We start from the raw sequence: 22,118 nt of genomic DNA, 5'->3' as shown, positions 1-22,118 counted from the left end.
GAGGGAGTTTGTGGGGGAGCAGGAGGCGGGGGAGGGGAGGAGAGCGGGAGGCGGGGGAGGGGAGGAGAGCGGGAGGCGGGGGAGGGGAGGAGAGCGGGAGGCGGGGGAGGGGAGGAGAGCGGGAGGCGGGGGAGGGGAGGAGAGCGGGAGGCGGGGGAGGGGAGCGAGAGGCGGGGAAGGCGAATGAGAGGTGGGGGAGGCGGGTGGGAAGGGAAAGGGTGGCGGGGGAGAGGGAGGCGGAAGGGAGGGAAGCAGGGGGGAGAGGAAGACACAGTGGGGGAGAGGGAGGCTAGGGAGGGGTGAGAGGGAGGCCAGGGAAGGTGAGAGGGAAGCAGGAGGAGATGGAGCTTGGGAGGGAGGGGGCAGCGGGGGATGGGAGAGGGAGGCAGGGGGTTAGAGGGAGGTGGGGGGGCAGAGGGAGGCGGGGAAGAGGAAGGTGGGGGAAGAGGAGAGGGAGCTGGGGGGAGGGGAGAGGGAGGCAGGGAAGGGGAGAGGGAAGCAGGGAAGGGGAGAGGGAGGGGGGAAAGGACAGTGATGAGAACTGGACCCTTCTACTAAACATTAAGCTGGCCCAAATATAGCAATTTGAACTAATTTGAAGTTTGATTGTATGCTGTGTGCTCCTTAGCAGCAACAGTGATAAAGGGACCTTTGATAAAATTAACATTCGAATAGGCCGCTTGCTAAAGTGAGGCACTAAGTCATACTGGAGGGTAGTCTTGTGCTCAATGCCTCAATGATCTGACATCAGCAAGCGAAGTGACATTGACACAACACTTGGCATCAACTCCCCTTGGCGAGATAGAAATGAAAGACATTAGTCAGGATCACCGCAGAAAAATGCGTGTTTCAATAACAAAGAGAATGCCTGTCCTCACCATGATGCAAACATTGACAAACAGCCAGCTGATACCCAGGGCAGCTTTTTAACCACGGGCTTCAGTAACCCAAGGTGGTCAGGGATGGGGTGCCAGCACCCACATTTGCTGGCAGTAGGACTCACTCAGCTATATTTTTGGAGACAGCCTCCTAAATGCCCAGTTTCGGTCTTGCCATCTTGTTCAGGTTGGCAGGTATGGTGTTGATACTGCCAGCCCAATCAGAGGGTCAACAGCTCTTACTGGGAGAGGAGCATGCTGCTGAGGCAGGTTTGAGGGGCACCTCAACGTGAACAGCCTCTGGAAAGATATCTTTAAAATTAAAGATCAAAGGAGTGAAGCAAGCATGCTGCTCCCATGGCTCACCTCTTTGGGCCATGACACTTCCTAGGTGGACTCATGGAAGCCTCGTCAATGAAGCTGGCAGTTCCCCATATGGGTAAAGGTGGGGTTCGACAAAAATATGACAGCCCCAAAGAACTGATCCGAATGAACTGTTCATTAACTAAATTGGTTGCCTAACTCCATTCAATGGACAGTCCACCTTTCTCCATTTGTAGTATCATAGCAACCCTAGAGTTCAGAAGGAGGCCATTTGGCCCATCAGGCTTACAGTGACCACAATCCCACCCAGGCCCTAGTCCCATAAACCCACATATTTACCCTGCTAATTCCCTGACACTAGGATCAATATAGTATAGCCAATCAACCTAATCCGTACATCTTTGGACTGTAGGAGGAAACTGGAGCACCCAGAGGAAACCCACGCAGACACGAGGAGAAAACTCCAGACAGTGACCCAAGGCCGGAATTGAACCTGGATCCCGGGCACTGTGAAGCAACAGTGCTATCCACTGTGCCGCTACAGATTCCCAAATGCTTTGAATTCGCACTGCAGCACCCCTCACAATCTCACCCTTCCCAATCTTTTGAGCTGGCCAACCTTTCCGAACACACAAGAGTAGCCTCTATTCAGGAAGGATCAAGGAGTCTGTTTGATCATGTTATTCCCTCTCAGTTTCGAGTGTAGGATGCTTGACCATTGTGCCCCACCAATGATACACAGTCCAGGAATGGAAACTGCATCCTTCTCGGTTTTATATAGCTGTGTGGCATGTGAAAATATTAAACTGACACTGGCACAGTTAACTTCTCCCAGTGCCACTCCTGCTAAAACCTCACATGATGTACGAGCCCAAGATAAGGTTCTGACACACATGCTCACAAGTGCTGACATGAGCATGCCCGCACATGCACACAATAGCATTATAATTTTCCCTGAAACCCTTGTCCCAGCAGATGCCGGGGTTGGTATTTACATTGTTCCATTGCCTTGACACATAACCCGATCCGGTGTACATTACATGACTGTGAAGACAGCTGCTACGCAACAGCAACACACTGCGGTTCAGGGAGGGGAAACTAAATCTGCTCAGCCTGGATAAATACCACCACTGTTGAGATATAGATTGAGCAATCTAATACAGCACTTAATAGCTCTGAGCCCCCATCTCTGTCCACAAGCTCAGGAATTCAGTCGATAACATTTTTAATTAGAAAACCACTCAAACGATAAATTTCCATTATTTTCTTTTAAAAAAAAACACATTCCCATTACTTAAAGCCACACAATTCCCTTTGGGTGATTTTTCAGCACAATAATCAATAAGGAAAAAATTTCATCAGATGGCCTGTTGTAGGAGAAAGTCCATTTGTTGCTCCCTAACAAGATCAGCATCACACACTCTAGCAATCCTCAGGGGTACAGTGTATCCTTAAGCTGCCTGGTTGGATTCTGCCATTAGACAGCACCTTGTTTATCATTATGAAGCCCATAGAATTCCTAAAAGGCCCTTTTTATAAAATTACAAATCCAATCGAGAGGGACAAAGAAAAAAATTAGACGTGTGCACACACAGCATCATTTTTGATACAGGAGCTGCTGACTTAACACAAAACCATGAGACTGCCAGCATCTAATAACGCAGCTGGACATCATACAAAGCTCTCTGACTATCCAAGCACCAACTTCAAAACTGTCAAGTATGCAGCAACTCCAATTTAGGCCCCACAGTTTGCGATGGGCCTTTTCACTAACTTGTGGTCAAGGGAGTCGATCTCAGGAATACTAGCCATCAGAGAGCTGGGATGTAGATCTGCACTGATAACCTAAACACAGCAAGGCCCCAATTTCAATCAGCCCGCATTTGGCAGTTTTGAAAGCAATCCATAGTTCTATGAACATAATTTCAGTTTGATAGGGTGCTTTCATTCATTGTCTGTGGAGGCTGGGATTGCCCTGCCTATAGTGACATCCCCTTACTCTTGCCAGACAACTGAAAACGTAGCAGGAACACATGAATCCCGGGCCAGTTATTAATTCACAGCTAGGCAGGCTGCAAATAGAGGCCTAGAGGCAAAATGGATGAGAAGTGACAAGGAAGAGCAGGCCCCAAATTTCTAAAAGCTTGAATAATGAACCTTACAAATTAAACGAGTTGCCTAATAGTTCACCAAGTGTAAAAAAAGCATCGACCAACAGAGAAGATACTTGGTCAAACTACCCAATCATGATCTCTACATATTTCACCTATGTCCTGAGGAAATGTTCTACATAAAGGTTGACAAGGTTGTTAAAAAGGCGTACGGTGTGTTAGCTTTTATTGGTAGAGGGATTGAATTTCGAAGCCGTGAGATCATGTTGCAACTGTACAAAACTCAGGTGCGGCCGCACTTGGAGTAGTGCTTACAGTTCTGGTCGCCACATTATAAGAAAGATGTGGAGGCATTGGAAAGGGTGCAGAGGAGGTTTTCCAGGATGTTGCCTGGTATGGTGGGAAGGTCTTATGGGGAAAGGCTGGGGGACTTGAGGTTGTTTGCGTTAGAGAGAGGAAGGTTAAGAGGTGACCTAATTGAGGCATACAAGATGATCAGAGGATTAGATAGGGTGGATAGTGAGAGCCTTTTTCCTCGGATGGTGATGGTTAGCACGAGGGGACATAGCTTTAAATTGAGGGGTGATAATTATAGGACGGATGTCAGAGGTAGGTTCTTTACTCAGAGGGTGGTGGGGACGCTGGAATGCCCTGCCTGCAGCAGTTGTGGACTCGCCAACTTTAAGGGCATACAAATGGTCAGTGGATAGGCATATGGATAACATTGGAATAGTTTAGGTTAGCGGGTCATTAGATTCGTTCCACTGGTCGACGCAACATCGAGGGCCGAAGGGCCTGTACTGCGCTGTAATGTTCTTTATTCTATAAAGACACCTCATTCCAAATTAAATATTGGCATTATCCCAAGCTAATTTAAGGAAAAACTTGAGGAGGTTTATCTAACCCTCTCCACCATCCACCCTTTCTCCAAAGGATCATACTTTACCCACATCCCAAGCAAACAGAAGAAATTCTTTGTGGGGTCACTCACACAGAAAATCCGCTGCAGAAATTTGGAGTTACGTATCCTGGTTACCACTTGCTAAATGCTGCATGACAACCCATGCAATCAATCCTGCCCTACTGACCTCGATAAAACATCTGCTCTTCTTCTGTGCTAATTACCTCCCCGCTGACCCACAAACACACACTTACAGCCCTCCCAAGACTTAAAGGTTTGACCAGTTGCTAGGGCTGATACGCTAATTTAGCTCAGTCATGAAGTCAACTGTCAAAAGTAGGAACTATTTGAATTTTGATTGATCAGGGTATTGATTCTTGACACCATTAAAAGCCTATAACTGCTGGCTTAAGTCACTGCTCTCAACTGCAAAACACTCTTCCAAACCCAAGTCACCTGGAGTACTCAACATGTGAATATCAAACACATGTTAAGACTCCCAGCTCCAGAGGCTCAGTCAGGACAGGTTTCATTGCACTGACTCCCATGGGGCAAATTCAGCAAAATGGAGTTGAGGTACAGACCAGCCATGATTTACTTGCTTGTTACAGCAGCTCCATAGAACTGAATGACCTACCCTTATTCCGGACAGAAAACAGGGATGAAACAATTCATCCACAAAGAACTGAGATGTACGAGATGAAGAGAGAATTTGGTGAGTGACAGCGGGACATTCGTATCTCCTGGGTATAAAAGTAGACAACACAGAAATGAAACCTTTCCTCTCACATCTCATCAATTTGGTACTGCACTTAAAACACACCCAGAGGTAAAACAACACTCAGTGCAAAAGTGTGTTCATTTGATACATTAATACAGCCACACAATGCTAACCATTTTTATTGTTATTCATGAACAGCTTGTTAACCCTTGGCTTACCAATGCTCCCTGCGTCCCTTTTCAAAGCTCTGTAGTCCGTATCTTTTCAGGTACATCAGTTTATCAGAACAGCATTCAAATTCCTTTTACCCCTGTGCGTTAACTCTTCCTTAAATGTCCCAGCAGCTTGAGAACTTTATTTGCAGCAGCTGCTCTTTGACTCAGCTTGTTTGTCTACCATCAGACACAAGCATTTGCCACCACACCCGCCCCCCAACTCGACCCATCCCCATCTCTCCCAAAATCCCAGTGCCTCACCACATCCCTCAAAGGATTGGAGAAGACTCCTAAAGTTCTTTCTCTCTGGCTGTCCTTCAACCCTCTTTTCAAATATTTTGTATTTGCCTTTGCTTGTTAAAATTTCAGAGGTATTTTCTCTGATTCTGTATTAATCTCCCCTACAAAAAAACTCACTCCCCCATTTGTCCCTGCTCCCAACTTGGAAGCCACTTGAAACATGTCAGAAAACAGGGAAATGGAGACCATGTGAAGCAAAATGGAGACTGCAGAAAGACCAAAATCCAGAAAACACAGTGATTGGGCATAATGGGGACATGCCAATGCAAGGCCTTCTGCATACATTGGGTTAGCAGGACCAAGTGTATGAGGATTAATTACAAAAACTGGATTTGAATTCTTCGAACTTGTAGAAAGGGTGCAAAATAAAGTTGTGCTTTTCTGCGAAATCGTTGAAATGGAAGATACACTGTGCAATCATTAAATGCATTCCATGAGTGTATCCAATTCATCTGCAAGTCACACTGTGTGTGCCATTTCTGCTGGTATAAACTGTTGGCATTCATTTACAGCCTGCTTTAGATCAGGCACCGGATACCCAGTCATTACCTCCTGGCTTTCAGTAGGATCTTACCACCACATTGGGTGAGGGATAAATACCAGCTCACCCTGATGGCACAATGAGTTAATTTGCTCCTCAACTAAGGAAGGATTCAGGAAATCCCATCTTCAATCTGCAGTACATTCCAGGTCAGCTGATTCTAGCTATTGTGGTTGGGGCCGTTTAATAAGGCTAAGCTCCTGATGGAGTAGGCAAACATGTTTCAGCTAGATAAGTTCTGGCATTTAACGATTGGTGTTCAGTTTGAACACTGCTCACAATCGGGTACCAAACACTGTCCGGTGCAGAACTTAGAGAAATGAGGTGTATAATTCAGCAAAATAGTAAAAGGCAAGATTTTGTGTTACAGGAATGAACCACACATCGCCCACTTGTGAGCTAACAGATTCTGGACATTAGATGTCCCAACATGTGCCCATGATGGCCAAAGCAAAAAGAAACACCTCAAGAGATTCCCATTTCACTCTTGTAGTTGTTTTGATTGGAGGATTGCAATTCAGTTGTCATTTCCCCAGCACTGCTGGTCATTTGCGAAAAGGCGCCTCACAACAAAAGGAAAATTATTGGAAAGTAAGTGGGGGGAGAATGGAGAAGAGGAGAGGGGTACTGAGAGAGGGTACTTGAAGGTGAGGTGGGAGGTGACATGCTGAGGACACTGAGGGTTTGGGAATTCCAGTGGGGAGGAGTGCAGTGGCTGATTGAGTGACTATAGATGGTACAGTGGAAGGAGAGAGGGACCAAGGGGCAGCCCAACGTTTGGGGACGTATCAGGCTGGGGGGAGGAGACCCAAGGCAGAGCAAGATGAGATCACAAAGAGAATAGAAAGCACAGTTTAAAAAAAACTTCTTGGGATATGGGTGGCGCTGACTAGATCAGCATTTACTACCCATCCCTAATTGCCCCTTAAAAAGGTGGTGGTGAGCTATGTCCTTGAATACTGCAGTCTACGTGGTGTATGTACACCCACCTGCTGTTAGGGAGGGAGTTCCAGGATTTTGACCAAACGGCAGTGAAGGAATGGTGATATATTTACAAGTCAGGATGGTGAGTGACTTGAAAGAGAACCTCCAGGTGGTGGTGTTCTCATGTGTTTGCTATCCTTGTCCTTCTTGATGGCAGCGCTCATGGGTTTGGAAGATGCTGTTGAAGGAGCCTTGGTTAGTTTTTGTAGTGCATCTTGAAGATGGCACACACTGCTGCACTGTGCAATGCTGGTGGAGGGAGTGAGTGTTTGTAAATTGGGTGCCAATCAAGCGGGCTGCTTCGTCCTGGATGGTGTTGAGCTCCTCAAGTGCTGTTGGAGCTGCACCCATCCAGGCAAGTGGAGAGTATTGTATCATACACTCCTGAATGGTATCTTGCAGATGGTGGACAGAATCTGAGGAGTCAGGAGGTGAGTTACTCTCTGCAGGATGTCGAGCTTCTGACCTGATCCTGGTTATATGGTTATATGGCTAGCCCAGCTTAGTTTCTGATAACCCCCCAGCATGTTGATAGGTTGTTAAGAGGGAGTTCTGGAACTCAGGGATCCAGCGCAATCCCTGGGGCAAAGCACACAAGTGTTATATTGGATGCCATGCCTCATGCAGTCAAATAGTTTAAAGTTTATTTATTAGTTACAAGTAGGCTTACACGAACACTGCAATGAAATTACTGTGAAATTCCTCCAGTCGCCACACTCCAGCACCTGTTCAGGTACACTGAGGGAAAATTTAGCATGCCGATGCACCTAACCAGTACATCTTTCCGACTATGGGAGGGGAGGGTTTGATCAGGGATAGTCAGTATGGTTTTGTCCATGGGAGGTCATGCCTAACAAATTTGGTTGAATTTTGTGAGCATGTAGCCAAGTGTGTGGATGAGGGTAGTGCGGTTGATATAATTTATATGGATTTCAGCAAAGCCTTTGACAAAGTCCCACATGGGAGACTTATTAAGAAGGCTAATGGGATACAGGGTGATCTGACAAGGTAGATTCATAAGTGGTAGGAAACAGAAGGTGGTGACAGACTGCTGCTTTAGTGATTGGAAGCCACTGGCATACCACAGGGACCTGTGCAGGACCCCCTATTGTTTGTCATTTATATAAATTACATAGATGACTATGTGGGGGGTAGGATCAGTAAGTTTGCCGATGACACAAAGATTGCCCGGGTGGTTAACAGTGAGGTTTGAGTGTCTTGGATTACAGGAAGATATAGATGAGATGGTCAGATGGGCGGATAAGTGGGAGATGGAATTTAACCCTGAAAAGTGTGAGGTGATGCACTTTGGAAGGTGTAACTTGACAAGGAAGTATATAATGAAAGGTCTGACACTGGGAAGTTCCAAAGAACAAAGGGACCTTCATGTGTTTGTCCATAGATCTCTGAAGGCAGAAAGGCAGATTAATAGGGTGGTGAAAAAGGCATATGGCATTTTAACCTTTATCAATTGGGGTATAGATTACAAAAGCAAAGAGGTCATAATGGAGTTGTATAGAACTTTGATGAGGCCAAAGCTGGAATACTGTGTGCAGTTCTAGTCGCCACATTATAGGAAGGATGTGAATGCATTGGAGGGGGCGCAGAGAAGATTTACCAGGATGTTGCCTGGGATGGAACATTTAAGTTACGAAGAGAGGTTGAATGGGCTTAGATTGTTTTCTCTGGAGCAGAGAAGACTGAGGGGGTCACCTGATTGAGGCATTCAAGATTAAGGGGCACGGACAAGATGGATAGGGAGCAGCTGTTCCCTCTAGTTGAAGGGAGAAAAGTTAAAAGTGAGGGGTGGGATGTTTAGAGGGGATTTGAGGAAAAACTTTTTCATTCTGAGGGTAGTGGCGGTCTGGAATGCAGTGCCTGGGAGGGTGATGGAGGCAAAATGCCTCACACCCTTTAAAAAGTATCTGGATGGGTACTTGGCACGCCATAACATTCAAGACTATGGGCCAAGTGCTGGCAAATGGGATTAGGTGGGCAGGTCAGGGCATTTCATTCATCGGTGCAGATTCAATGGGCTGAAGGTCCTTTTCTGCACAGTAGCGTTGAGTGATTCTGTGAGTTATTCTCCATAGGATGTCTAATTTCTGACCTGCTCCTGGAACCACAATGGTTACATGGCTAGCCCAGTTCAGTTTCTGGTTGATGGCTATTCGCAGGACGTGCATAGGTTGGTAAGGGTGAGTAGTGGAACTCAGGGATCCAATGCGATCTCTGAGGCAAAGCACACAAGTGTTTTATTGGGTGCTATGCCTTATGCAGTCAAATAGTTTAAAGTTTATTTATTAGTCACAAGTAGGTTACATTAACACTTCAGTGAAGTTATTGTGAAATTCCTCTAGTTGCCACACTCCAGTGCCTGTTCGGGTACACTGAGGAGAATTTAGCATGGCCAATGCTGCTAACCAGCATGTCTTTCGGACTGTGGGAGAAAACCGGAGCACCAGAGGAAACCCACGCAGATACGGAGAAAAGGTGAAGATTCTGCACAGACAGTGACACAGGCTGGGAATCAAACCTGTGAGGCAGCAGTGTTAACCACTTTATCACCCCTCTCGCTGTAGCTAGCTGTCACTCATTTTCTGGGCTCAGATATAAAGGAAGGCCAATTATCCCAGGAAATGGAAGGCTACCAGCACCTTCACAATCGTCAATCCCCTCCAGAGATAAGGGATGGAAAAATGAAACAAAAAATATCCTATTAGACTCATTCGCTGTATTTAACCAATAGAAGAACAATGTCTGGGTGCTCCAAACCACACTGGACTTTACTGTGGTAGAAGGGGGCATGGACATCTTTATCCAATGTGACTGAGAGAGCAGATCTTACCTGCCTCGGCTCTGCCCATTCCAACACCTGTCCTCGTTGACTGGCCCTGCGGTCACCTTCTCGCTGCACAGGACACTGGGGAGGGTGATCCACAATTCCTTAACATCTCGGAGCTTCATCTTGACTTCAGTAACCTGAAAGCACACCAGCCATTAATGCACCTTGCACTTACTCACAACCACCTTCATTCTCAAACCCCCAACGGACACTGGCTAATGGCCTATTGCAAATGCAAAAATGGGTGGCACGGTGGCACAGTGGGTAGCATTGCTGCCTCAGTTCCAGGGACCTGAGTTCAATTCCCGGCTTGGGTCACTGTCTGTGTGGAGTTTGCATGTTCTGCCTGTGTCTGCATGGGTTTCCTCTGGGTGCTCCGGTATCCACCCACAGTCCAAAGATGTGCGGGTTAGGTGCATTGGTCAAGCTCAATTGCCCCTTAGTGTCCCCGGTTAGAGGGATTAGTGGAGTAAATATCTGGGGTTCCGGGGATAGGGCCTGGATGGGATTGTTGTCAGTGCAGACTCGATGGGCCGAACGGCCTCTGTCTGCGCTGGGAATTTCTATGGTCTCTATTGCAAATCGCTTCCCTTCAAATCATAAGCAGTTGCCCTAATCAACAATGTATTAAAGATCCAGATGACTTGAATAACCACTTCACATCAGACCGATCTTGCTCGCACAGTGGGTGATGCGATGCAGTTGGGGATCATTCTTCAGCACAACACTGGGAGAGAGTTGTTTGGCCAACTGATCTTTCTCTTTACATTTTTCTTGCAACAAATCAAGCTAAGCTGGCCCAAGTGGAAAAGTCTGCATACCATCAACGCGTTGGAGCCTAAACTCCAGGGGCACTATATAATCATGTACCAAAGGGCAAGACAAAGAAGTCAGGGGTTGTGCTGATGGAACAAGGGGAGGGGATGAGAGGTTAGTCAGAGACAAGAAATTGGAGTTAAGGCCACAATTTGATCAGCCATGATCTTGTTGAATGGCAGAACAGACTCAAGGGGCCAAATAGCTTCCTCCTTCTCCTATTATTTATATTCCTATGGCACAATGGAATGGTTAATGGCTACCCTGGTGACTCTGTCTGTATTCTTTGTTGTATGCTTTTAACAAAAATGGCAGCTTCAGAGGAGTCGCACTGCAATAGGAAAATGACAAACCATGTCTATCAGTGCAGCTTGATGTCCAGAATGGCTTTTCTGTTCTTCCCCCTCCCAGAATAATAAGGTCCTAGGTGTCTGGAAGAGGTGAGTTGCTCTCCAATGATAACTAATGTTAAACACACTTGCGCAGTTCAGGAATTATTCCCATGGACCACAGTTTTTTCAAAATTCATTCATGGGTTGTGGGTGTCATTGGCTGGGCTAGCATTTGTTGTCCAACGCTAATTGCCCTTGAACTGAAGAACTTGCGAGGCCATGGCAATTAAGAGTCAACCATGTTGCTGTAGATCCGGGCTGGGATTTTGCAATTATTTACATCCCATTACGCTGCAAGCAAGGACAGAGAATCTGACGCTCAGCAAAATTTCCGTTCACTGCAGCAGGACCAGAGAGTCCCGCTGGCATGAACGACCAAATAATTCTGGCTCTGGACGCACATGTAGGCCAGGTCAGGACGGGACAGCAGGTTTCAGACATTAGTGAACCAGATGGGTTTTTATGACAATGGTTTCATGGTCATCATTAGAATTTTAATTCCAGATTTTCATTGAATTCAAATTTCACCATCTGCTGTTTTGGGATTTGAACCTGGGTCCCAGGAGCATTACCCTGAATTAGTACTCCAGGGCATAGTCCTGGATTAGTGCTCCAGTTATACAACTGCCTCCCCGCCTAATGATTTAGGCTCAAATCTTAATCTTTGTTGAGTCAACAGGGTGCGACACTGTTTGCTTCAACTCCTCCAGGCTGGGCAAGAGGAATCAGACTCCCCTTGTGGTACAGGGAACCCTGATGGAAACTATAAGCAGATGATCAGGCTTCACACTGCTGCTCCCACTGTTAAGGTCAGCCTTCTCTTTCCTGGAAATATTTATTTTTCTGAAGAAATTTAGCAATGTTAACATTCAACTGAAATGGGAATCTTAAACTCTGAGTCACCCAGTACCTACCAATCTGTCTATGGGGGGAGTAACAAGACTGACTGGTTTCTCCGCCACTGGATATGGCTTTCCACGTTTTTTTACATCATCCTCGGCAGACCTTTTGCTCACTGATTTGAGGTTACCACAGCCCTGAAGAACCTGTGAAGGAAACAAAGCAAGAATGGAAAATTCGGCCAAATGAACAAACAAACCTGTCCTGCTTACAACTCAACAGGCATTGCTTCTAATATAGATAAGCTGATGCAGGGTGCATCTGCTAGCACGAGATGGTTCCATTAGCCTAAATGGAACAGAATCATCCAATGGATAACCATTTATATGGAGAAGGTGATGGAGAAGGATATTTGAAAACAAGGATGAGAATTTAAGAAACAACAGCATTGCCAGTCCAGTCGCCAATATTGATCAGCGACCACAGGAGTTCTGGATGAGTGGGACTTGGACAAGTTAGGACTCAGTCAGTAGAGTTTTGAATGAGTTCAAGTTTCTGGAGGATGATCGTCCTGGTTAATCTGAAGTTTTAGAAAGAAAATATGGTTGTCTAATAGGAGGCAGAGAGTTGGTATCAATGGGTGCTTTTCTGATTGGCGGTTGGTGACTAGTGGAGTGCCCCAGGGATCGGTGCTGGGCCCTCAGCTATTTACCATTTATATAGATGATCTGGAGGAGGGGGCTGAGTGTAGGGTGTCAAAATTTGCTGATGACACGAAGATGAGTGGAAAAGCAAATTGTGCGGAGGGTGTGGAAAGTCTGCAGAGGGATCTGGATAGGCTGAGCGAGTGGACGAGGACCTGGCAGATGGAGTATAATGTTAGCAAGTGTGAGGTTATCCACTTTGGCAGGAATAATAGTAGGAGGGATTACTATTTAAAGGGCGAAAAGCTGCAGCATGCTATGGTGCAGAGGGACCTGGGGGTCCTTGTGCATGAGTCGCAAAAACCCAGCCTGCAGGTGCAGCAGGTGATCAGGAAGGCGAATGGGATGCTGGCCTTCATAGCAAGGGGGATTGAATATAAAAGCAGGGAGGTCTTGCTGCAACTGTACAGGGCACTGGTGAGGCCACAGCTGGAGTACTGTGTGCAGTTTTGGTTGCCACACTTGCGGAAGGATATTTTGGCCTTGGAGGGAGTGCAGAGGAGGTTCACTAGGCTGATACCAGAAATGAGGGGGTTGGACTATGAAGAGAGGCTGAATAGACTGGGTTTGTACTCATTGGAGTTTAGAAGGATGAGGGGGGATCTTATAGAGACGTATAAGATAATGAAAGGGATGGATAGGGTAGAGGTAGAGAGATTCTTCCCGCTCAGAAAGGACAGCAGGACTAGAGGGCACAGCCTCAAGATGGGGGGGGGGTGGGGGGGGGTGCAGTTTAGAACGGAGTTGAGGAGAAACTTCTTCACTCAAAGGGTGGTGAATCTCTGGAATTCTCTGCCCGTTGAAGTGGTGGAGGCTACCTCGCTAAATATATTTAAGACGCGGGTAGATAGGTTTTTGACAGACAAGGGAATTAAGGAATTACTAAACCAAAATCCCCTACCCTTCCGGGAACCATTTTCCTCTATTCCCAACTTATTCATGTATTTGTCAAGACGCCCCTAAAAGTTACTACCATATCCGCTTCCACTACCTCCCCTGGCAATGAGTTCCAGGCACCTACTACTCTCTGTGTAAAAAAATCTGCCTCGTGCATCTCCTTTAAACCTTGCCCCTCGCACCTTAAACCTGTGCCCCCTAGAAATTGACTCTTCCATCCTGGGGAAAAGCTTCTGACTATCCACTCTGTCCATGCCTCTCATAATCTTGTAGACTTCTGTCAGGTCGTCCCTCAACCTCCATCGTTCCAGTGAGAACAAACTAAGTTTCTCCAATCTCTCCTCACAGCTAATGCCCATCATACCAGGCAACATCCTGGTAATTTTTTTCTGCACCCTCTCCAAAGTCTCCACATCCTTCTGGTAGTGTGGCGACCAGAATTGAACACTATATTCCAAGTGCGGGCCTAATTAAGATTCTATAAAGCTGCAACACGACTTGCCAATTTTTAAACTCAATGTTCCGGCCGATGAAGGCAAGCATGCCACATGCCTTCCATTCCTTTCTCCCTCACATACTCACCTAGCTTCCCCTTCAATGTTGAATCTATGTTCGTCACTTCAACTACTTTGTGAGATAATGTGTTTCACATTCTGTGAGTCTGTTCTATGAGTAAAGACGATTCCCCAGGATTTCTTACTGGGTTTGTTAGTGGTCATCCTGTATTAATGACCCCTACTTTTCCAACGCAATTCTTTTCCCATACCTAGTGATGCATTAAGAGAGGTTTTCTATAGCAAGTAATTCCAGGAACAGGTTGCTAGTTTGTCACTGGGGGCTTATAGCTTGAGGGTCACCACTCCACATCATGCATTGCTCCCCTGTTCTTACTGCCAGCCATTGGCATGTTGGAAAGATTCATAGTTTGACACTCAACCTGTTTAACTGCATTATGAAGTCACCTTCTTTGGCCATTAAGTCCTGTCAAGTTGGACTTGAACCCAGGGCTTATGGCTCAGGGGCAGGGATGCTACTCACTGCGCCACAAGAGCTCAACCTTTAGGTCTGGACATCCCACAAGTAGAAACATTTTCTCTGTAGCTGCTTTATCTAAGCTCTTCATAATTTAAAAGTTCTCTATCAAGTCAGTGCTCAGTCTTCCCTTTTCTAGACAAAACGATTCATTTTAACTGTAAAAGAAATGAATGAATTGCTTCTGAAGTCCAATGATCGTAGTCAAACATAGCAGCCATTTTTTAAAACTTGGTTCTTGGGTAGTGCTTGGATATTGGTGTTACTGCAGGCAATAAATTGGGAGCCAAAGTAAAGGAATGGGAGTTACCAAGCCCGGCATGCTAGGGAGATCTCTGTTCTTTTGATATCGCCAGGTGAGACCAGGGTCAGAGGCATGCCGAACATTCCAAATGAATATGCACTTCCAGCAATCAGTGCGCAGTCTCACACACAAAAAACGATGGCAACAGCCATGAAACAGGGCCTCAGCAAGTTAACAGTGCCTTCAGAAATTAGAGCAGGGGAAGGCTGGGTGTAAAGAAAGGGAGATAAAATGCCAAATGCCCAGTGTTCCCTTTAGAGGAGGCACTTTAACGTCAAATTAGCAGGTTAAGCTGGTTTATAAATCACATCTAAAAACAAGGAAGAAGCAGATGGAACAGTACAAGTTCAAACATGAATGTTACGTGCAGGTGTTTTTGCACAAAGCTCTCTGTGGTTCTTCAGTCTAAAAGAATCTCATTCATATTTCCCAGGAATCAAGGAAACAAGTTAATCTTACTTACAAATTGGAGTTTAAGGATGTCAAGGGTCATTGTACTTGGAATCAACAACAACTTGTACTGAGCTTTTGTGTAGTTCAAAACACATCCCAGGCTGCTTCACAGAATATTATCAAACAGATGTTGGTATCAAGCTACAGAAGGAGATATTGGGACAAGCGACCAAAAACCTGGTCAAGGAGGCAGGTTTCAAGAAGCACCTTAATGAAGAGAGAAACAGAGGCAGAGAGGTTTAATCGTGGTAGCCACAACCTAAAGGCCTAGACATGTGGGGAATTTCACAGTAACTTTATTTCAGTGTTAATGTAAGCCTTACTTGTGACTAGTAATAAATAAACTTCAGGCAGATGAAGAGACACTATGAGTGGTGAAGCAAAGGAACAAAAACAGGGAGTACTGGAGATGCTAGGCAGGTCAGGTGGCATCTTGTGGAGACAGAAACAGCAACGAGGTTTCAGGTCTGTTCCTGTTTCTCTTTCCAAAGAGAATACTGACAGTATTTCCTGCAAAAGCCGTATTTGGCTTTTGTCATTGGGTCATAACCCTGGAACTCTTTTCCTAACTGCACCTACACCAGGTGGGCTGCAGCAGTTCAAGAAGATGGCATTCTCAAGAGAAATTATGGTTAGGCAACAAATTTTGCCCTTGCCATTGATGCTCATAATCAATGAAAGTACCAAAACATAGCTTGTGTAACGTGAAGTGAAGGAATACCAGGATGCACAAGAGGGCAGAATTGCAGGAATACAGTTAGCCTTTTGTGTGTCCACTTTGTCCATTTAAAATGGCAATGTCTAACCAGCACCCAACCCCTCTCTCCGCTACCTGTACCCAGGCCTCTCAACATAAAACAAACAGGTAGGATATGGAGTAATGGTCAGGCTGGGATTTTCAGCACAGCATGGATATCTCGCATTCTCCAATGGTCCTGTGTACAGTCTGGGCCTCCTGAGTAGGATCACAACTGGCATGTGTTCATTCTAAATGCATCAACCAAAACTAACACATAGCAGCATAACTTGTTACAATAACATAACAACAACATCTTGCATTTCTATTGTAAAATATCCCAAAATGCTTCCCAGGAGTGCTACACCAAACCATGTAAGGGAGCATTAGCACAAGTAACAAAAAATAATCAAAGAAATCGGTATCAGAGAATGCCTAAGAGGAGGAGAGAGAAGTATTTCCAAACGTTCATCGTTATTGCTTTGAAAAGTGCTTTGTGACATTAATGCCACATAAAACTCAATAAAATGTATTTATTAATTGGAGAAGGGAAGGCAGATTAGGCATTCCATTTTTACATTTTTTAATATTTTGGTTTATGTATCAATGAGAGAACCAGTTATTTACGGTCTGACATAACCTGCTGATGAAGTTATAACACTGCTTTATTAGATCAGGTTAACTATGGACAGGCAAGAAAGTCTCCACAATTGTGAAGTGTTAGTTCCAAATAAACCTCCCAAATCCAATCTCAGCCAATGTTTCCAAAACCCAATCCCAACCTTGACTTCCAATTTGATGCCAAACATAGATTAACACAGGCCCGCAGTATTCAAATTCCGTAAAATGCTTGCTATCCTATGGTATAACACAAATCTCATGCCAACTCATTGCCACTTAGCAGTCAATGCTGGGTGATTTCACTTTGGTCATTAATATCACACAAAACTGGTCCGAGACTGGGCAGCACAGTGGCATAGTAGTTCGCACTTCTGCCTCAAAGCGCCAGGGACCTCAATTCCCAGCTTGGGTCACTGCCTATGTGGAGTTTGCACATGTTCCCCGTGTCCACATGGGATTCCTCTGGGTGCTCCGGTTTCCTCCCAGAGTTCAAAGATGTGCAGGTTAGGTGAAGTGGCCATGCTAAATTGCCCTTTAGTGTCAGGGGACTACTGAGGGTAAAAACATGGGGTTATGGAGATATAGAGCCTGAGTGGGATTGTGGTCGGTACAGGCTTGATGGGCCAAATGGCCTCCTTCTGCCCAGGAGGAGACAATGATTCTATGATTGCCTCAACCAATTTCTCATAATAGTCTTCCAGCTAGTAGAATGGGGAGCATTTTTCACCTCAGTTGCTGTTTGAAAGGACAGAGCTCGAACTCATTGTGCCATCCACTGCTTCCAATCCAGAATGTACTCTCTGCCCTGACTAATCTTACCTTTGATGAGATGTGAGCTTTGTTATCTCGCATGGTCTGTATTGCTTCAATAATCTTCAAGGAAATTGTATCAACCAGTGATTCCATGTTTGACGGCCCATTAAACCTGTCAGCCACCTGAATCATTGAGTCTGAAACGTCAACAATAGTTAAAATCAGTGTTCAGATATCTCCCATGGATCACAATATTGCTAGTACACTGCCTAGGCCCCACACACTTGAATTTCCACTCCCAAACTCCCTGCATCTTAATTGTCCTTGGAGACTAGCCCTAAAACCCAGTTGTTTAACAAGACTTTTCATCATCTTTCCCACTGTCTCCTTTGACTTAGCGATTATCTTTGCTTGATTTCATATCTGTGAAATGACTTGACAGCTTTATCTACACGACGTAGATGTTATATATATATATTTTTTAACCTCCCATCAATTACCTCTCCTGGTTTTTAGGAGGAGCTGTGTTGAGTGTATCTCTACTGATGTTAATCTAGCTCCCGTACACTGTCACTCGGCAATCCCTCCTCCCAGTACCCTGTGTTACTGACTGAATCTCTACTGATGTTAATCCAGCTCCCTCACATGTCACTCAGTAACCCCTCTTCCCAATACCCTGTGTTACTGACTGTATCTCTACTGATGTTGGTCTAGCTCCCTCACACTGTCACTCAGTAACTCTTTCCAGGTAATAACTTCAGTACCCTTGATTTAAAGGGGGGGATCATTCCCAGGGCTTTCTCCCAGTTATCCAATGCAAGTGTGGTGAGAGATCTGGAGAAACCCCGATAGGCTGTGGCAAAGGACTTTCCAGCAAAGGTATGGTAAGCAATCAAAGAAATTCTCATATGATCTAATAGAGAGATGAAGAAAAGAATGAGGGAAAATTCTTTCAATGGCCATCAGGAATCTACGCAAGCTCTTAATGTTGAGGCTCAGTGTCCATGACTGTTCCCCACCCTCCCCACAGCTCCTCTGGTCAGCATGAACCTTACCGACTAGGTTCCTCCATTCAGTGTCTAGGTCAGCTTGATTAGCCAGACAGCCCTTCAGGACGTTGAGGCAGTAGTTGTTGCAGGGTTTCACACTTGACATGCTCCGACAGTGAGGACAATACATCAACCTCATCATGGCTCGAACACACTCTGGGCTAGGAGGCACCTGGACAGGTAGGGGAGGAATGGGGGGAAAAAACTTAATACAGCTATGAATACTTCAAAAATAGTCAACTGGCAAAAAATTCCCTTCAAGCAGATTTGTCATTGGAGCCCAAAATTTGCAGTATGCTTCTTCCTCACTGAATGTTTGTGCTCTACAAGATGAGGGATGTTCGCGCTCGAGAACGGAACAGCTAAGTCCAGGTTCCATGCTCTGGCAGACACAGAGTAAGTCTAAACTCTGTGCTATCTCAAACCCTAACAGATAGAAGTATGGTTACAGTAGTCTTGTGGCCAACTTGTAATCACAGGTTCAGAGTTCAAATCCTACCTTGGCAGACAGTGAAACGGAATTTTACAACAAACACACTCATTAGTATTTCAGAAAATAACCAATGCAAAACCCAACTGGTTCATTGCTGCCTTTCAGGGAAGGAATCCTGCCAGCCTCCAGCCCCAATGCCAGTGGGGCAATGAGGGACGTTGCCCACATCCAAAGAACATTTTCTTTGATGAGAATGAGCCCAACATTTCCATTTTGGGCCAATGTCATCATTCAACGTCCCTGGATCATATGTCTGTCCCAACCTCATACTTCAACCCAAACACAGAATATTAACTCCCTACTGCGCCAGCATGTCATGTCCTCTTCCTGCACTGCCCAGATTGAGTATAATGGCCAATGTCAAGCTAATTTAAAGGTAGTTCTGTGCTGTGAAATGATGCTGACTATTAACTGGGGTATATAAGGGAAACAGCGGAGGAGTTGAATTCAAACGCAGCGTGAGTGCGAAATGGCAGCGTGTTAGCATCTCATTCAGAAAATAAGCTTTGCTAAGTCAAGAGCCTGCTGCAGAAAAAAGTCATCTCTTCCAGAAAAACAAATCAAATACTTAGATACAACCCAGCATTTCCTAGTGATAAAGGACTGGAGCTCATGAAGCTCAGCTGCACTATCTTAAAACCGAGATGTTTTTAATAGAAGTTCAAAATGATAAAAGGAGCAGAGAAGATAAGCACAGATAAATGACTTTCATTGGTAGCAAAGAAAAGACTATGGCGTCATTTGGAGATAAGCATCAGACGTGCAAAGCGATTATAACAGGCCTTTTACGCACAGCCATATTGGAAAGTGGAATGTTACACTTGAGTGGCTGTTCGATGCTAACTCAATTCCAGCATTCAGAAAGGTCCTGGAGAATTACTGACTCAATTATAACAGGGAATTCAGAGAAAAAGCAGGAAAGATGGATTTTAGAAAAACAATCAAGGGGAGTTGGATGAACTCTTCTTGCATTAAACCATCTATGTCTCTATTGACTACCTTTTAATGCTTATTAAAGATACTCTCAATATCTTGTACAGTAACCACCTGACATTGCCCTCTCCAACACCATGCTTTTGTTCCAGGTGTTAACTGCTTATTTTGTCTAACGACCTGGAAAGGTTTATACTTGGAATGTGTCTGATATGTGGGATCTACCCCTGCCTCACAATTGATGACAAATCTCAAATAAAAAGGACCTGGTCCCTGAAGCAACAGCCACCCTCACCGCCTGATGAAGGAATTCCTCGACTGTTTGTGCCTAGAGTCATAGAGGTTTATAGCATGGAAACAGGCCCTTCGGTCCAACTTGTCTATGTCGCTCCTTTTTTTTAAACCCTTAAGTTAGTCCTAGTAGCCCACATTTGGTCCATATCTCTCTATACCCATTTTACCCACGTAACTATTTAAATGCTTTTTTAATGACAAAATTGTACCCGCCCCTACTACTACTTCTGGCAACTTGTTCCAGACACTCACCACCCTCTGTGAAAAAAATGCCCCTCTGGACTCTTTTGTGTCCCGCCCTTCTCACCTTAAACCAATGCCCTCTAGTTTTAGACTCCCCTATCTTTGGGAAAAGATATTGACTATCTAGCCATCTAGGCTTCTCATTATTTTATAGACCTCTATAAGATCACCCTTCAGCCTTCTACGTTCCACAGACTGTCTATCCAGTCTGTCCTTGTAACTCAAACCATCAAGTCCCAGTAGCATCCTAGTAAATCTCTTCTGCACTCTTTCTAGTTTAATAATATTCTTTCTATAATAGGGTGACCAGAACTGTACACAATATTCCAGGTGTGGCTGTACCAATATCTTGCACAACTTCAACATGAAACCCCAACTCCCATATTTAATGATCTGACCAATGAAATCAAGCATGCTGAATGCCTTTTTCACCACTCTGTCCATCTGTGACTCCACTTTCAAGGAGCTATGAACCTGTACCCATTGATCTCTTTGCTCTGTAACTCTCCCCAGTGGCTTACCATTAACTGAGTCCTGCCTGGTTCAATCTACCAAAATGCTTCATCTTGCATTTATCTAAATTAAACTCTGCCATTTGTTGGCCCACTGGCCCAATTGATCAAGATCCCACTGCAATCCCAGATAACCTTTTTCACTGTCCACTATGCCACTAATCGTGGTGTCATTTTCAAACTTACTGACCATGCCTCCTATATTCTCATCTAAATCATTAATATAAATAACAAATAACAATGGACTCAGCACCTATCCTGAGGCACGTGTCTCCAGTTTGAAAAACAACCTCCTACAACTACCTTTTGGCTTCTGTCATCAAGCCAATTTTGTATCTATTTAGCTACTTCACCCTGGATCCCGTGGTCATCTATTTTTTCTCCTTTCCCTCGATGGTGTTGAGGGTCTGAAGGTCACGGTAATGAAAAGGTGGGAGAGACTTGTGCCGAAATCCTCTGATCTCATCTGCAGCTGGGATTCTCCAGTGCTATTACTGGAGAATGGCTGAGCACCAAATTCTCCTTTCTCACTGGCAGTGGGGTGACAACAGGTGAGATCGGAGAATCCCACCCTTAAATTCTCATCATATTTAATAAAAAAGACGTGGATGCTCGTTTGTAGAACCAAGAGATGCAAAGTAGGGTTAGGCTTGGCATCATGTTGGCTTGCACAGACACGATGGGCTTTTATTCTGTGCCTTTTTAAAAAAAAATGTTTCCAAGGCCCACAACCACCAAGGGGCAACAGACACAACCTTGCCAGCTTTGGCTGCAGCTCCAGCTCCTCCAAACCCCATCACTTTATCTGAGATTGCAATTATCCCTCTGAAGTTGCTCCCTCTCTATCTCATCTCTTGACTTTCCGCTTCCTACTTATGATGACATCTTGAGGTGCTTCACAAGTTAAAGGCAGCATGCAATCAAAGCTTATTGCCGTTGAAAGCTAAATATTTTTAAGATGCGGGTTGATGGGTTTTTGATAGGAGAGGGGATTAAAGGTTATGGGGAGAGGGCGGGAAAGTGGAACTGAGCAGCGACAGATCAGCCATGATCTTATTGAATGGTGGGGCAGGCTCGAAGGGCTGGATGGCCTACTCCTGCTCCTATTTCTTATGTTCTTTCTTATGTTCTTATGCATTTGAAGCTAAGAAGAACTCACTGCTCCAGAGGCTGGAGTACATAATTTCGGGTGACAATTCAGTGCTGAGCAGGTGCTGCCTCGTTGG

The 22,118-nt window shown here is 45.2% G+C and overlaps 1 protein-coding gene across 1 annotated transcript in view; it reads right to left on the bottom strand.

Moving 5' to 3' along the window:
• The window catches only part of LOC145340835 (glypican-1-like), a 190,002-nt gene that overhangs the window by 5,499 nt on the left and 162,385 nt on the right, over positions 1-22,118 (bottom strand). Inside the window, exons 4-7 of the mRNA XM_080185289.1 lie at positions 18,424-18,589; positions 17,435-17,565; positions 11,943-12,074; positions 9,824-9,957 (exon numbers count right to left, since the gene is read on the bottom strand). Of these exons, the coding sequence (XP_080041415.1) occupies positions 9,824-9,957; positions 11,943-12,074; positions 17,435-17,565; positions 18,424-18,589 (563 nt within the window). The remainder of the gene's footprint in view (positions 1-9,823; positions 9,958-11,942; positions 12,075-17,434; positions 17,566-18,423; positions 18,590-22,118) is intronic.

Source organism: Carcharhinus amblyrhynchos, chromosome 3, assembly GCF_965287045.1.
Source record: "Carcharhinus amblyrhynchos chromosome 3, sCarAmb.v2.hapA, whole genome shotgun sequence".
Classification (NCBI taxonomy): domain Eukaryota; kingdom Metazoa; phylum Chordata; class Chondrichthyes; order Carcharhiniformes; family Carcharhinidae; genus Carcharhinus; species Carcharhinus amblyrhynchos.
This window is presented reverse-complemented; position numbering and strand designations above follow the sequence as displayed.